This window comes from Perca flavescens, chromosome 1, assembly GCF_004354835.1.
Source record: "Perca flavescens isolate YP-PL-M2 chromosome 1, PFLA_1.0, whole genome shotgun sequence".
In the NCBI taxonomy this organism is placed as follows: Eukaryota; Metazoa; Chordata; class Actinopteri; order Perciformes; family Percidae; genus Perca; species Perca flavescens.
The window spans coordinates 23,416,584-23,434,329 of NC_041331.1; the positions used below are offsets into that span (position 1 = coordinate 23,416,584).

The 17,746-nt window shown below is 40.6% G+C and overlaps 1 protein-coding gene across 1 annotated transcript; it reads left to right on the top strand.

Annotated features, from left to right (window-relative positions):
- Nucleotides 1–1,077: 1,077 nt before the first annotated feature.
- ipo7 (importin 7) lies at nucleotides 1,078–17,586 on the top strand. The gene is made up of 25 exons (XM_028569766.1): nucleotides 1,078–1,297; nucleotides 3,486–3,567; nucleotides 6,798–6,951; nucleotides 7,115–7,273; nucleotides 7,375–7,531; nucleotides 7,703–7,792; nucleotides 7,923–8,017; nucleotides 8,110–8,194; nucleotides 8,307–8,441; nucleotides 8,677–8,776; nucleotides 8,867–8,943; nucleotides 9,076–9,192; nucleotides 9,686–9,775; nucleotides 9,874–10,039; nucleotides 10,163–10,323; nucleotides 11,144–11,272; nucleotides 12,047–12,113; nucleotides 12,838–12,963; nucleotides 13,180–13,277; nucleotides 13,388–13,483; nucleotides 14,670–14,890; nucleotides 15,224–15,432; nucleotides 15,553–15,759; nucleotides 15,870–15,986; nucleotides 16,815–17,586. Exons 1-25 carry the CDS (start codon nucleotides 1,214–1,216, stop codon nucleotides 16,910–16,912), a joined length of 3,120 nt encoding a protein of 1,039 aa, XP_028425567.1. The 5' UTR covers nucleotides 1,078–1,213; the 3' UTR covers nucleotides 16,913–17,586.
- The last annotated feature ends 160 nt before the right edge of the window (nucleotides 17,587–17,746 follow it).

Sequence of the window (17,746 nt, forward strand, 5' to 3'; positions counted from 1 at the left end):
ATCTCTCAGCTTTACACCCTGAATAGTTGCCTCATTCTTAAAAATTTGCCTGCAAAGCAAGGGCTGCTTGATTATGGAAAAAAATATAATCATGATTATTTCGTCAATATTGAAATCACGATAATTTAACACGATTACTCGTTGACTTCTGGAAAGATGTTGCAATTATTAAACTTAAAAAACAGTGGAAAAGTTAAATAAATCAACAGTAAAAACAAAACAAAAAATACCACATACAATGTGCCTCACTACTTTTATTTAAACTTTTTTTTTTCATTCAGAACACAAGAGAAAATAAGAGTTTACTTGCAAAACGTAATGAGCTAAATAATTGTTTTTCTCGATTATTATGTTTTTGTGATCATTGGGAGTAGAACTCATAATCACGATTAAATTTCAATTAATTGCACAGCCCTAAGTGAACCTGTTCTTCACCTGTAAAATGTCAGACAAAGACCATCTGGAAAACTGGAAATTTAATTTCAATCAGTAAGAAGGTACAATAAGTCAGTTCAATTTAAATATGTAGGTTCACAGTGCCCTGACCAATGTGACAACTATTGTTCCTGTTTGGCAGGAAAATGTATGGGCGTGTGATTATCTTAAAATTAAAGTACTAAAATAAATGTGTGTTGTTTTTTCTTTTATCTTTATAGTCACATAAAAAAACATTCATGTGACAACCCTGCAACATACATACACTGATAGCCCAGGTTGTCCTGAAAAGAAAAAAAGATTTCTGTAACTTGATTGTGCATTACAGGGTTGAGGTAATACAGTACAGCATTATCACACAATGAAACTAGGCGACCCAAAGATTGGAAAGGCCCCAGAGGGTTAAGTATGTGAATATAGGCTACCTAAAATGCGTTTGGCAGGAACACATTTGGGCGTTTGATTATTTGAAGAATACTGAAAATATTTTGTTTTTCCTGGAAGGAGGGCAACCGGTAGGGGGGTCACCTTACCGTCCCTGTGGACAGGTTGTACTAAAATTATGCTGGGAACTACCGAAACTACAACTCCCATAGCTGTGCGGTCGCCGCCGGATGTTCGTGTTGCACAAATTTGGCGCTGATCTATCCGGGTACTTTATTCACTGCTTCCTTTCGCGCCGGGTAACCGGAGAGCCGTGCGTCCATGTGCGCAGTGACTGGGAATTGAGATAGACGTCTGAAATATTAAAATCCGAGCCGTAAACAGAGTTTTAGTTATGGATCCTGAGTCTTTGGTCGAGGCCCTTCGGGGGACGATGGACCCCAATCTCCGTGAGGCCGCGGAGAGACAGTTGAACGAGGTAAAAGTTGAGATTAGCCGTTAATGGTGATGGAGGTTGTGGCGCGGTCTTGGATCGGGCCTCGGCCGTTCACAACATCAAGATGGTGCGATCAGGTAGACTGGGCTCTGCTAGCGCTACCTTGACAGATCAAGTGCTAAATTCCGATACTCGACAAGTATAGTTCTTCTTACGTCCTCACTCCTATCAACAATGTAGAGCCATTAGCATGAATTCAATAGTATTTGTTTTCCCCCGATGATACACTCTTGTGCCAGTAACCAACGTCAACGTTAGCTTCATCATGAGCCAGCTGTGTCGCCTGTGCTAAACAAGCTAGCCCTTCTCGCCCCGTTAAGGAGATAATTATTAGCCCGTCACACACAGTTCTCAGCTAAGTTTTAACTAATTTCGGAGCTGACACGACACAAGAATAATATGGCTGGTGTGTAAAACAACAAGTGAAGCTGAGTAAAATGTGGGGCATGTGCTAGTATGCGTATTTAACAGCAGAATACTGATGCATGGCTGTGTTGCTAATACTAGCGAGCTAACTTAGCTACTTGTTGGATGAGCTGCCGTAGCTCCGCTACATAGCTGCTGCTCACGTGTCACTGTGACAAGCCCTGAAGTGATGACATTATTTAACAACGCAATAAGATTTACATGAGCCAACTTTTCGCTGTTGCTTGGCGTAGCCACACTTGATGTGATCTTTGATTTTTATAGTTACTTTGTAAGAAATGGCATTAAATTGAGTTTAACGTTAGGCCAGCTCCATGTGAGCTAATGTTAGCAACACTTTCTTGGTTGAAGCAGCAGCCGGAATAAGTTGTGTTGTCTCTCATCATCTAATCACCATGTTCTCCTTTTTAACTTTTAATTATGTGACTCATCACTAAACCTGTAGAGTGTTTACATTGTTTTTGTTTTCTCCAGCAGAATGTAAGATGTATATAGTGTCAGAAAGAAGTTTAATGGCTAAGATTGAGACTGAAATGGATAACGTTGACTATAACTTATAGCTAGGGAGTCTTCCGTTTTGATTGACAGATATAGTTGGGGGGTGAATAGTTTCCATCAATGCTATTTCAGTTAGTATGGACTGTCTCCTAAATTACATAAAACAACTTGAAGCCTTCATGTCATGTTAAACAATATTTTTAGCTAAGGCCTATTTTATGTTTTCTTTTAAGTGATAATCCATTCATAGCACATGTGTTCAGTATGTTTTGCCCCTTAATGTTTATTTTTGGCAGTGCAAGGGGCATGGTTTTTTTTTTTTTTTAAACCCACATGCGTTGATAGTGATGGCTCACTTGAATTACATCATTTGAAGAGTGATCTACAGGAGGATGGAGTAAATCTGTTGGGAGTGCATAGCTTCTAAATACAGTGCTTTGCTTAGTCATAAAGTCTGACTTTGTTTTTCATGGAAAATTGCCAGATAAAATTGAATAAGGTTTGACCAAATTCTGAAACGCATTAAAAAATATTAATAACAAAAAATATGTCATTACAATACATTGGAGCTGCGTTGTGGTTGAAAGCGCATTGGGGATATATTTTAATTAACATCTGATAAATCAGTTGGTCATCTCATAATATATCACCTTTACAACTATACAGGGACCAACCTATTGTAACATTAGTTATGGAGGATGCAATTACCCAGAAATATATATTGATTGTAAATCTGACCTTAGTCATTTTACCACTTAATCATGTTTTAGATTGGAAAATTGACTTTGGTTTTAAATTTCAAAAAGACCTGCACTGCTCTGGATCACAGCTGGGTAATGTGAGCATCCCAATTTTTTGAGAATAGTTCATTTGACTCACTGACGGCACGTTTGTACTGTTCTGACAGCTGGCAGAGTTGTGACGTATGCTGGTGTGTTTTAAAATGATCGAGGATCCATGGAATTTGTTTTGTAAATGCAGCAAAGCACAACATTATTCATCCATTTCAAGAGGTATTAGTGCAATGTCCTTTTTGTTAATCACTTGGCAACAGTGTATGACTTAAAGCACCTGTACACAAAACCTATTGTGTACTGAACTTGCCATGTCTAAAATAACAACCTCCCAAGTTCCTTATGATGGCAGCATATTCTCCCAGCAGTACAACAGCATGTTACAGTAAAACATTATTAACTGGAAGTAGGGTTTGTGCATATATTAAGCTATTCTCAATTCTGATTTTCAGGGTCACACCCAGGTAAACTTTGTGTCCACTCTGCTGCGTGTCACCATGTCTGATCAGCTGGATTTGCCTGTCAGGCAAGCAGGTGAGTCTACACTTTTGACATGTAACAACAGTTCTGCATTGGTAAAAGATGATGTTGTAACTAGACAAAACATAAGATCAAATCTGCGTATGTTATTCATGTTAAAGTATTCACTACAAATTCAGGCCCTGCTATCTGCTGGTAACCTAAGGATTGGGACCAGCATATGTTCAGTCAACTGATTTGTGTAATCAGAGTTGGGTGAATATAGATTTTAAAAATTGAGCTGGAGATTCCACAAAAACTCTTAAGATGCCAGATGTTCCCTGTTAAAACATCTTTTATAGGGGGGAAAAACTACACTGGTTTGCTAATGACATTTTAACACATTTATCATTGGTTTAATGTTAAATGAATGTGGTAAGTGTATTTTCTGCCTTTTCAAAAATTGTATGCCTGTTTGGATAAAACATTCATATGCTAGGAGGCTCACTTTTAGACTGAGATTAAACCCCCAAATAAAAATCCAGAATTGGATTTTGGACATTCAAAATGATTGTAAATAATTGCTAGTGAAGCTGAATGAATGAATAATTTTTGAATAGTTAAAATCTCTTGAGCATACAATAATAACATGCAATATAACACTTGCTTAGGAAATTAAGTTGTTTGCTTTTTTCTTTTCTTTTACTATGTTGCAGTTTGTGTCCAGAAAGTGTTATTTTAAAACAATCTAATGACAGTCTGTGCTTTTTTTGTGTGCCCCTTGTATCAATTTGATCCACATACAGTTACTGGAACACTCTGGTACTGTGTGACTTAACAATTTATCCTGCATCTGACTCCAATTTTGTCCGATTGCCTTATGACAAATAGGAGTAGATATTTTCCTTAAGCCAAAGTTAAACAGGTCACTTATGTAACTTGAAAAATATTTTTTTCAGCGTTGTTACATGATTCACACTTGTGTTTTTGTGAGGCTAAAGTGAAACGCTGAAGAGCAGTGGACATGTGAAGTTGGTTATATATAGCTTGTTTTGCTTTAGTCAAATGCTGGTCTGAGGAAGGTGTCAATGGGGGGGGAATGAATGTTCAAAGTTAAAATCTTGACCGAAGTTGTTGCAGGAAGTACAGAGTATTTTAATCATTTTGTGTCCACCTCAAAGTATTCATAACTGTACTAGCAAATTAAGCTGTTATAGAGCTGTGCTTTAGTGCAATACATTCCTTTTCCAGCTGTAGGAGCAATGTCTGACGGGGTTTAAAGCCGAATAGAGGAGGAGCAACTCCTGCAGACTCCTGCACAGAAGCTGTCTGAATAATATCACAAGTGAAGCTGATTACAAACATGCATAGTCTTAACTTATTGTAGTGGCACTTAGTCACTACACCAAAGATGCAGAATAAAGTGATAAGTCACACAGTGCCAGTGTAGGTGGGATTGTTATTCATTTAGCTCCCGTATGTCTTGTTGTTGGTAGGCAGGCAGACATAAAAAATGCTGGCATTATTTATGAAAATGGTCACTCTTCTTTTATGATCATTTTATTTGATTGGCAGTTATTACAGTTTTCAGTGACTAGATTGATCAAATTCATTGATCGTAGTTTTATAACAAACAGCATGATTGAATGTGTGTTTGAGGTTTTGAACCAGTATTGGCAGCATACAGTGTGTGGTGAGTTTTTGAGATCTCTGCTTCTTTTTGCTGATATTTTTGCTGCCAACTGAATATAAAGGAGGTAATTACAGAGGCAGCAATTAAATTACATTTTATGTGTGTGGTGGTCAAAGCTTTGAGTTGACTGTTTTTTAAATGTCACTTTTTTTGCTTTTAGGACCGCAAAATAAATTTAATTCATCTCAATTGTATTTGTGTGGTAGCGGAAATAACTTTCACTTTAAAAAAAAAAAAGCACAAAAAACTATCCATTCTGCACAGCTACCAGTGTTGATTGAGGTTTTTTGTGATCAGGTAGAACTGAGCCTTAAGTATTTGGTTCCCATGTTTTAGATAAAATACAAATTCCTGCTGCAGATATTGTGGTAGGCTTTTTGAATGCATAAAACACATGTAGTGATTGTATACTTGAGCTCAATTTCTTTTTTTTTTGTTATGTTGTTGGCTCACTGACAAAGTCATTTTAAATGATTGACAACCTATCTCTACAGTTTGAATAAGTTCCTGCTTTTGGACTGGCGCTGCAGTTTACGGAAGTTAACACAGACAAATAAATAAATTATTTGAGCTGTGATGTCTTAGAGAATGGCTAATAGGAATAGCCAAGTTTAAAGCGCCACTGTAATCGTACCTGAAGTGTGTATTTCAACATATTTGTATGCCATTTCATGTTTTCTTTAATTTGCCATTTTCTATCATTTGGTAAGCCTGTAGCAGTTTCTTTCAGCTAGACATTTTCAAGAACTAATTTTCCTCCTGTCCATGAATCTAATTTATATGACAGATTCTTAGTGGCTCTGCAGTTTTGGGCAATGGTGTAGTTTGGTGGTCCTAGGCAGAGGGAGGGAGGGAGGGGTGGGGGGATGCTCTGTCAGCATTGATAGGCTGGATTATGATTGCCTCGCCAGCGGTGTAGACATTTGTGTCAGCAGTCTGACGTCCGCTTTCCAGCCCTCACTCCTCCGCTCCCTCAGATGCCACTCCCTGCGAGCCACAGAACTCCAAGTGGGGCCCCATATTGTAGATGTGAACCCAGCTACCACCCTTGTGCCACATTCAAAACTACTCAACTACAGATGGAAGAATTTATTTCTGCAGCTTTGGATCTGTTCTGAATTTACACGACTGTGTTGTATGCAGTCATGATGATGTAAATGCAGTCCATATGATGAGTGCACATTTGGGAGTTTCATAAGGTTGTACACCAACTGAATTTTAAAACCATACATTGTGGTTTAGTTTGTAGTTTATTCTCTTAGAGATGGAAGAGCTGAATGTTTCTAATGTGCAACATAATATCAGGGCTTTTCTTGATTTATCAAACTTCAAATCTGAAAGAAACATGTTTTTGTATCTTACAAACAAATCAAGTGAATCTCAAATTTGCTTTTAGTTTAGGTGCACAACACACAGCAGTCCGATAAATGCCTGCTTGGTTATGTGACTTGCTCCATCTTTTTACAGTTAAATGGTTTCAATATTAACCTACTTGACTAAATGTTTGTTATGGACAAAATAAACTATTTTAGTGTTTTTGTTTTGTTTTTTTTGTCATTATTTACATGGCATGTGCTGTTAAAGTGCTGACGCTTGTGTTTTCTCTCTCTAGGTGTGATTTACCTTAAAAACATGATAACCCAGCATTGGAGTGATGGCGACGGTTCAGGCACAGAGACTCCTGTCAATAACATCCCTGACGAGGACAGGCAGTTCATTCGAGACAACATAGTGGAGGCCATCATCCACTCCCCCGAGCGCATCAGGTAACCACACATACCCTGCTGACTGACTGGAGTTAGAGGAGCTCAGGAGATTTTGAATTTGTCTATCCATGTTTCCTCCCAGTCACTCTTTTCCACTCTGTATACAGCATTCTGTCCCTTTTCTAAATCACCCAATCTAAAGCTGTACTTTTGAACTTGTCAGGGTCCAGTTGACAACATGTATCCACCACATGATTAAGCATGACTACCCCGCCAAGTGGACGACCATCGTGGACAAAATTGGCTTCTACCTGCAGTCAGACAACAGCGCAGGATGGCTGGGCATCTTACTCTGTCTTTACCAGCTTGTCAAAAACTACGAGTAAGTCAGGGTTCTCAAAAAAAAGAAATTAATTTAATTGTACATGTGACATGGGGCTGACATTGTGTTTGTGTGGCTTATGTAACCCGTGTCTGAAACAGATACAAAAAACCAGAAGAGCGTCAACCTCTGGTGGCTGCCATGCACATCTTCATGCCCATGCTGAAAGAACGCTTTATCCAGCTGCTTCCTGACCACTCCAGTGACTCGGTCCTCATACAGAAACAGATCTTCAAAATCCTCTATGCCCTCTTTCAGGTAATGAAACAGTTTTGTTCAACCAGTGTTGAAAGTTTGGTTTGTTCACTGAAATTAGTATTTTATTCTTAAATCTATAATGTCCCTTTTGTGGCGTGAACATAAATATCTGCACTAATTAGAGTTAAATTCAGAAAGTATAATAAAACGAACTCTTCTACGTCTCCACAGTACAACCTGCCCCTGGAACTCATCAACAGACAGAACCTGACAGAGTGGATGGAGATCCTGAAGACGGTAGTGGATAGAGATGTGCCTCCGGTAAGGAGACCAAGTGAATTCATACCACACTAGTATTGCCAATCACTCCTTACAAATGGTTGGTTTTCCCAGATGTCAACATTTCAGTTCTCCACAAGCTGACTGTACCAACATTGTTTTTGGTCTGCAGGAGACGATGCAGATAGATGAAGATGAGCGTCCTGAGCTGCCATGGTGGAAGTGTAAGAAGTGGGCCCTTCACATCTTGGCTCGACTGTTTGAGAGGTACAAATCCAATAATTGTGCCCTTAACTTGTTTAGTAAATCGTACAAACATGTTTAACAATTACATTCACTATATTAAACCGTCTCTGCAGGTATGGAAGCCCAGGCAACACAACCAAAGAGTACGCAGAGTTTGCTGAACTTTTCCTCAAAGAATATGCAGTTCCTGCTCAGCAGGTAAGAACTTCAGAAGGTGTAATTTAACAAAAGTTCTCCAGTCACACTGAACTGTGTCTTGTGAAATGCATCTCACAAATATAAGCAATTCTTTTGTATATCTGTGTACTAGGTGCTGTTGAAAGTCTTATACCAGTACAAGGAAAAGCAATATGTGGCTCCCAGAGTACTCCAACAGACACTGAACTACATCAACCAGGGCATAGCACATGCTCTGACGTGGAGAAACCTCAAGCCCCACATCCAGGTACAAATGCAAAATATGTCTGAATATCCAGTAATCATTTCACAATATACAGTAGTAAATGTCTTGGATCTTGTGCAGTAACAACATTGTGAAACTATATTTGCTTTGATGGGCTGGTTGTCACTGGTAGAAGCATTATGCTGAAGCACTGCAAATCTGTACTGGTTCAGAGAAGCATACATCCACTGTGTTAATGCCGCTCTCTGATTGTGACTTTTTTTTTTTTTTTTTTCAGGGCATTATTCAGGATGTGGTCTTCCCCCTCATGTGTTACACAGACAGCGATGAGGAGCTGTGGCAGGAGGATCCATACGAGTACATCCGCATGAAGTTTGGTAAGCAGAGAAAGATGGTTCCTTTTTAATAGGGATTTGTGTGCACCGGTGATGACTAACCATTTATCCGATCTTTGCTGTCCCCTTTAGACGTGTTTGAGGACTTTATCTCTCCAACAACAGCAGCCCAGACGCTCCTCTTCACTGCTTGCAACAAGAGGAAAGAGGTGAGTTGAAATTATTATTTTGTGGTTAAGTACCTTAACCGTGATTTCTTTTGTCAGTTGGAAGAAAGGGATTCTACCTCTGTCCCCACATATTTAATATGACCTAGTCTGGTGTGTTCTTGCTCTTTTTAGGTGCTGCAAAAGACTATGGGCTTCTGCTACCAGATTCTCACTGATCCCGCCTCTGACCCCAGGAAAAAGGATGGTGCCCTTCACATGATTGGCTCTTTGGCTGAAATCCTGCTGAAGGTAAACATCTCTCAGCTAGCTTGTTTGCAATACTTCTTTGACAATTGCTCTTTTCTTCACACAGATTAAAAGGCGTTTGATTCTATTCTGAGCAAAACAGGTGTTGAACATTTGTAACATGGTGCAGATAACCGGATTTTTATTTTTTACCATGACTGCCCTCATGAGCATTCATTTGGAAATGGTGGTCTCTAACTGGGGCAAGAGATGGTTTTTGCAGAAGTTGGTTTAGCTATGGGCTTTATTATGCCCTCTTAGTTGTGGCTTGGCAGGCTATTGAAGGGTTTAATATGTCAGCTGTGGACCGAATATTCAAGTGCTGATACTAGAGTTGTCATCGGACAATTTACCCAAACTTGGTCTGAACAGCGTATTTTTAGAAAGTATCAAATAAGTCATAGGGAATTTCTTTAAGTTGAAAATGATAAACTTATAGGATAAGTGTTTGTTTGCCTTGTGGAACTTGAAAGTTTTTATTTCTTTCTCTACACAGAAAAAGATTTATAAGGACCAGATGGAGTTCATGCTGCAGAATCACGTCTTCCCCCTGTTCCGCAGTGAACTGGGCTACATGAGAGCCAGGGTAAGTGATCATTTCCCAACCGGCAGACCTAAGATTCATGTGGTAACACTATTAAATAATTGCATGCATGCAACAAATCAACCTCGGTTTTCACACAGGCCTGCTGGGTGCTGCATTACTTTTGTGAAGTGAAGTTCAAAAGTGACCAGAACCTGCAAACGGCTCTTGAGCTCACCCGCCTTTGTCTAATCAATGACAACGAGATGCCAGTTAAGGTGGAGGCTGCTATTGCCTTGCAGGTTCTCATCAGCAACCAGGAGAAAGGTGAGCAAGTAAAGTAATGCAGCTGGTGTTTTACTGACTGCCCTTTTTATACAATGACTTTTCTTTTAAGAATGTGTAATTTAGAAGTTGTATGAGTGGCTAAATGAACTCCTTGTTCTTTAGCCAAAGAATACATCACTTCCTTCATCCGGCCAGTGATGCAGGCACTCCTGCACATTGTCAGGGAGACGGAGAATGATGACCTCACCAACGTCATACAGAAGATGATCTGTGAATACAGTGAGGAGGTGACTCCAATTGCTGTGGAGATGACACAGCATTTGGTAAGTGCAATCAGTAATGAGGCTACATGTTGTCGTCATTTCACATAATACGTATATATAATCGAGTGGCTTAAACTCTCTTGCTGCAGTGAGTGAGGATGGCTGCAATCCCAAAAAAAACTATCCAATGATCCATACCACTCGCAAGAAAAACAGGCAACCAAGATCGAAGTCTCTCACTGAGTAGTCACTGAGTAGTCTCGCATTGCCATACCTATCTCCTCAGCGCTGGAGTCTGGTCTGGCTACACCACTTATCTATTCTGTTATAGGGATAAATGCTCTGGCTTGTTTGTATTTCTTTAAACCGATCACAAATGTCCTGGGCAGTGCTAAGCCACAGATGCAGCAACTGTGCCCTTGCAAAATAGATAGGGGAAGGGGGGATATCACGAGCAGACTGTCAGACTTTATCCAAGCAATGTCCTTTTGTTGAGCCAGACTACTTGCTGAGTAATGAAAAAGCTATGATCTGATTTTTACCCAAAAAGTTAGGGTGTCCTATTTGATTATAATGGCTCACCAAATTACAGGAAAACCTTTCCTTCTCTTTAGCCATCAGACATTTCTAAAAACATGTGCAGTCAGCAGCTCTTAACCATTTAAATCTTGGTTGCCATGTGAATGCAGTAATAGCAGATGCCAAATGTTTACCTCTCAGAAATTGACTGTGGTGATCTCAATGTATGTTGTAACATGCATATCCGGTTTCTTTTATTTCATATTGTGGAGATCAGAAATCGGACTTCCCTGCCTTATGGTGAAATGTACGGATACTAAAAGTCCAGACTCATTCATAATGGTCTGTGTTTTTTTGTTAGGCTATGACGTTCAACCAGGTGATTCAGACGGGCCCTGACGAGGAGGGCGGAGATGACAAGGCAGTGACGGCCATGGGCATCCTCAACACCATTGACACATTGCTAAGTGTGGTGGAGGACCACAAAGAGGTTAGCAGCAGTCACTGTGTGTGCCTATCTCTGTGCCACTTCCTCTGCAGAAGCATCTCTGGTCTGCTATAGCATTCTGCCAACACACTTCAGCCACCCACCAACTCCTTGGAACACTCGCTGTTCTCACCGTGTTCAAAATGACTCAGAAGCTGAGGCAGACACTAGAAATAGTGCCAGGGCACTCTGCCACCATGTCTGCTGAAACATAGGACTGTTTTAGCTTGAAGCAATTAGATTTGACCAAGCATTGCTTTACACTGAGGATTTTGATTGCATAACAGTTCAGCAGCAGTGTACGTTACTTTGCTACAAAGAATTGGAATTATTTTTGTTTGACCAATGAGTTTACAGGGTATTTTTTTATTGGATCTTGATGTGCCTTTCATGCAAATTTCCCTTTTTTATATTACATTCAGTTTTAAATGGTCATAACATTTGAAACATTTGGTAAAAATATGCTTTGAAACTAGTTTCTGACCCATTTAAGTGGTTTCTCAGCAGCATACTGTGTGTGTGTGTATATACACTGTATAACACAAAATAAGTGCTTAACAAATGCGAAACGACCGCATGTGATGTGATATATTATTTTTGTTATTACACACATTTTGTACAAAACATGTGACTAAATTGTTTCACTCACTGCCTTGTATTGGATGACATCCCATCTGTTGAGATGAAACTAGACACAGTTGATTATGGCAGCTTTAACTTCTCTAATTTAATATATTGATTAAACCCTCATTGCCTTTAACCCTCATGCTGTTTCAGATCACCCAGCAGCTGGAGGGCATCTGTCTGCAGGTGATCGGCACTGTGCTGCAGCAACATGTACTGGGTAAGCAGGTCCTTCCTGTGCTTCCACGTTCCAGCTGCATATTGCACTAAAAGTCTGTCTGCGTAAACCTGCTTACAAGGCAGTTGGACTGAGTTGGTCAAAAAAATGCCTCACAACACACCGAAGAGAAGAGACGTAATACGTCTCCATGACAGCAGGCGGTGCTAATCTGTAAATTAAAACCGGCAGCTGATTGGACGAATGTGGCACGTGGGTCGGTTTTCTCCGGAAATTCAAAGACAGACTGTCATGGCAGCTTGTTCAGAATACGATCTCATTTTGTATTCAAATAGTTCACCGAAACGTGTTTCTGAAAACATTGTAAGCAAGAAATAGTCCATGCAGTTGCTGAATCGGTCTTAATTTCAGATCAACAAAAGGTCAGTTTTAAAGATTTTGTCAGATTTTGAGACTCTAGTCATGCTCATTCTGCTCCCCATTTCCGGGTTAGCACTCTACCAATCAGATGGGTCATTTGAGTCCGACTGCTGGCAGTGCCTGCCCCGCTGATTATACATGTGAAATCAGCCAAAATGAAGGACAACGGGCCCTCGGACGGACAATGGCACGGAATACACCGAACAGACTCGAGTCACTGACCTCGCCAGGCTGTCAAACGGCTGATTAACGGCTCTGTCGGGCCTTAAGAGATGAACTAGTGATAATAAACCAACTTTATTTACCCTTAGTGACTCACTTTTCTTTCTCTTATTTTTTTCCCCAGAGTTCTATGAGGAGATCCTGTCCTTGGCTCACAGCCTGACCTGCCAACAGGTGTCACCACAGATGTGGCAGCTCCTTCCACTGGTGTATGAAGTGTTCCAGCAAGATGGATTTGATTACTTCACAGGTATGTGGTTGGCTAAGAAACAGTGCTTGCATTCATATTAGAATGCGAAGTTGGTTTCTGTGTGAGGTATAAAGATGTTTTTATTTTTATTTTTTTAACTGTAAAATAAAAAGGATTGCTAGAACCGCACTCTGTAACAGCCAATATCCAGAGATAAAGTGTGGATTTGTTTTGCTGTAAACTCAGCTGTGTGAAAAGTAAATGTTTCTGTTTCAGATATGATGCCTCTTCTTCACAACTATGTCACAGTTGACACAGATACTCTCCTATCTGACACCAAATACCTGGAGATGATTTATAGCATGTGCAAGAAGGTAAAATGGTGCAGTTGATCATGCATGATGTAACAGGCTGTGTTTTCAAGCTAATTATTTGTGGTGATTGGTGTGTATTTAGGTTTACCTGAAACTGTCCCTTCACACAGGTCCTGACCGGTGATCCAGGCGAGGACCCAGAGTGCCATGCAGTCAAACTGCTGGAGGTGATCATCCTGCAGTGCAAAGGCCGTGGCATTGACCAGGTCAGTACAAACTGATGAGCTTAAAGGGATATGCCACTGTTTGTTGAAATAGGGCTTATCACGGTCTCTCCTAGCTGTAGATAGGTGGGCCAATGCATTTTTTGTGCATTTATTGTTTTAGTCCGGTGCAACACCGGCAGCTAGTTTCTAGTTAGTAGGGGTGGTACGGTTCACAAAACCCACGGTTCGGTTCGTGTCACGGTTTTTGGTTCTGTACGGTTCTTATTTTTTCTTTTAATCTTTAACACTCCACAATATACGTCAGCATTTAGCTAAAATTAGCATATTGAATGCGTGTTGCACAATACATGCACACAGTGGCAGTTCTATATTGTTTTATTTCATCATAGGTAACATGAAATCCAAAATGTTCCCACACACCGGACTATAAACGACGCTGGCTTATCCTCCAGCTCTGGGCAGCCTCTCTCCCACTTGACATTTCTGCAGGGGACGTGACGTGACCTGCAGCGGCACCCCACTCCACTTGAGGAGCGGTCGGCCCGGTGTCTCTCAAAATCTGACAAATCTTTTAAACTGACCTTTGTCGATCTGAAATGAAGACAGATTCAGCAACTGCATGGCCTATTTCTCGCTTAAAATGTTTTCAGAAACACGTTTCGGTGAACTGTTTTAGTACAATATGAGATCGTATTCTGAACGAGCCGCCATGACAGTCTGTTTTGAAATTGGGGACCAGCCAGACCCATGTGACGCAATCGTCCAATCAGTTGCCATGGGTTGTTTTAACATAGGTGTCGAAAGTGGGCACTACGGCAGTAAGAGGTTAGTGCACATTAAGTGTACTGACGAACCGTGCGGTACACACATGCTCCGAACCGAGCGGTTCGGGTGTTTTTCATGAACCGTACCACCCCTACTAGTTAGTTTAGCGTAGTGAATGGAATCCTATGTTGTCAGTTAGCATGTTGTGAGTAAAAGTGAGCCAACAAAAGACAAAAAAACAACCTAATTACTTGCACGGAGACAAAAAATGCGTTGGCCAGGGTAGAGGGTGATGAGCCCTATTTCAACAAACGGTGGCGTATTCCTTTGAGACACAACTAGAGACTTGAAGCTGAACGGGATGCATTCACTCCTTACATTAAAATTATGAATTCTAATATTTGTTAGAATATTGGTAATAGGCCGTTTTGCTCTATTGAAGCTGAACTTACTGTTGCAGGTTGTGCCCTTGTTTGTGGCTGCTGCATTGGAGCGTTTGACACGGGAGGTGAAGACCAGCGAGCTAAGGACTATGTGCCTGCAGGTGGCTATCGCTGCACTTTACTACAGCCCCCCTCTTCTCCTCAACACTTTGGAGAACCTACGCTTTCCAAACAACACTGAGCCTATTACTAACCACTTCATCACCCAGTGGCTCAAAGATGTCGACTGCTTCCTTGGGTGAGAGTTTCATGAGTTTTATAATTTAACGCTTTTTAAATCTCACAATAAATGTCTTAAGCCTGGTATTAACTGCAGACACTATTCATATTCAACTCCATACTTGCCAAATGTATGAACTGTGGCTGCAACTATTAATAATTTCATTAAAATTCATCTTTTATTTTGATGATGATAAATGCTGATCTCTAGACCCCAAAATTATGTCTTCAAGCTATTTACATAACCAGTAGCCAAAGAAGCCCAGAGTAGTGGCTTCATCTAGTAATTGTTAATTGCAGGACTGCTATCATAAATCCCGCTAACCTTTTGTTCTCCTCTCTCCCCTCACAGCCTCCACGACAGGAAGATGTGCATTCTTGGAATTTGTGCACTCATTGACCTCGAGCACAGGCCTCAAGTTGTCAACCAGGTAGCCGTCCAGCTTCTTCCAGCAGCCATCCTACTGTTCAATGGCCTCAAGAGGGCGTACGCCTGTCGAGCAGAGCATGAGAATGACGACGACGATGATGATGAAGATGGGGAAGAGGATGACGACAATGGTAAGGCGTTAGTCTGATGTATTCAGTGTTGCATCAACCAAAGTTCAGTATTGCTCTGCAGGGCAAGTGTATTAAGTGATGCTGAAAGGTGTCCCCTTAACTCCCCCTTAATGAATGTAGCTGAGCTGGGCAGTGATGAGGATGACATTGATGAGGAAGGCCAGGAGTACCTGGAGATGCTGGCGAAGCAGGCAGGAGAGGACGGAGACGATGAAGACTGGGAGGAGGACGATGCTGAGGAGACGGCACTTGAGGGCTACACTACAGCTGTAGATGATGAAGACAACTTGGTGGACGAGTATCAGATCTTCAAAGCCATACTACAGAGTAAGATGGCCTGTTGATATGAAAATGTGTTAATCAATCTCTTGCAAATCAAAATTAAACGACTCAGTAAAACGAATATCAATCACTGATCTCACTTTACGGTTATGCAGATATCCAGAGCCGTGACCCAGCATGGTACCAGGCACTAACACAGGCCCTTGATGAAGATCAGGGCAAACACCTTCAGGACATTGGCACACTTGCAGACCAGAGACGGGCAGCACATGGTGAGCGCCTGCTGAGACTGCACCCCAATTTTCCAATTAAACTCTGATGCGGTACTTCAGTCTGGCAATAAAGCACATTTTTACATGCTACTATTTCCTGCTTTTTTGTTATTGGTTTTGTTGCTTCTCATTCATTTAAATTATAAATGTTATTACAAATGCCATTTCATCTATACATTTATCTGAAATAAAAAGTACTATAGTATTCATAGCCTCTATCCAATTACAGTCTAGCATGTTGCAATCCGCTGCATTTCTGCCTTTTTTATGGCCACTAAAATGTGTGTGATGATTTAAAGAACTCATTTTCCACCTCATAAAAGAAAATGTGTGTTGTAATCCTAGTTAAGTTGTAAAATGCCAATACACTGGCGTGTCCTGCCTGCATGGCTTCGGTTATGTTTGTGAGCCAAACTGGTGGCTAGGAGGCTTAGGGGCTGATGAAAAACCAGTGTCCAGTGTTCAAGTCTGTTTTTCCCCCCATCTCTCTCCTCATTTCCTGTTAATTCTCTATTGTTTAATAATAATAAAGCCATTAAATGCCTAAAAAACGCTTTGGCTCACAATGTGTGGCAGCTAGTCTTGTCTCCAAATTATGTTCCTGTGTTCTGTGGACGGATACAGGGAAACCTTTTTAAACCCTTACTCTTCAAATGACAACATGATATTTGTCTTGGGACTGCGTGACATTTAAAATGGACAGACATTTGGGCAGTCTAGCACGAGCTCTGTAGTATGAACAGTGAACAACACTTTCCTTCAGGAAACCACTTCATTTTTTTCCTCACGTTTTGTGGATTTTAAGTACTGTTGCTTATCTTATTACAGAATCCAAGATGATCGAGAAACACGGCGGGTACAAGTTCACAGCGCCAGTGGTGCCATCTACTTTCAACTTTGGAGGCACTGCTCCAGGAATGAATTGAGTCATCTGTTCTTCTTTTTATTACTCTGTGACTGATTGTAGTGAAGTGAAAAAAAGCTTGTGTTGTTCCCTTAAGTAGTGGTTCCCGAACTGGTTCTTCTCAGTCATTCTTCAATCTGTCAAATGGGAAATAAGCACCAGAAGATGTGGGAAAGCAACCAAAATGCAACCAATGGCTGGGGAAAACAAACCAAGAACTTGAGCACGATGCAAGAGAAGAAGCTCTGAACAACGTTGTCTTCTGGAGCCCAGTGTGGAGGGGATACCATGATGGCAACTCTTTTGTTTTTTTTCCCACTTAAACAAATTTGGGGGATTAACAGTTAGAAATCGATAATGGGACTAAATATTTCATTATCATTGTTGTGGCCTAATGGCCGTAATAAGATTATACCTCTGGTAGTGGTGATATCTGTTATTTTCTGCATAAACACAAACATGTTTATGAACATACAAGCCAAGGTTATTGATTTTTCAAGTAGCCTTGAAAAACAACCAGAGGCATTTCTAAGGTGTTAACAGCTGTATTCATATGTAGCATATTGGATACAACCTAGCACTATGTGATGCCTGATCTCTGTAAATTAATGACTAGCACTTTCATATTGTTCAGGTCTTCTAGCCTTCTGTATCAGACTGCAAATTTTTTAAATTGAAGACTATTTAAAATGAAAACGGCTGTAACTTTGTTACTTTGCAAGCGACTTCTGTAATTGCTGGTTGTCACCCATCTGGTTACAGAGTGGGTCAGTGGGCAACTTGGAAACTATTGATTTCAGGAAAAAAAGAGAATGTTCTTGGTGTTCAGTGTGGCTACAGGACATGTTTGTGAGCA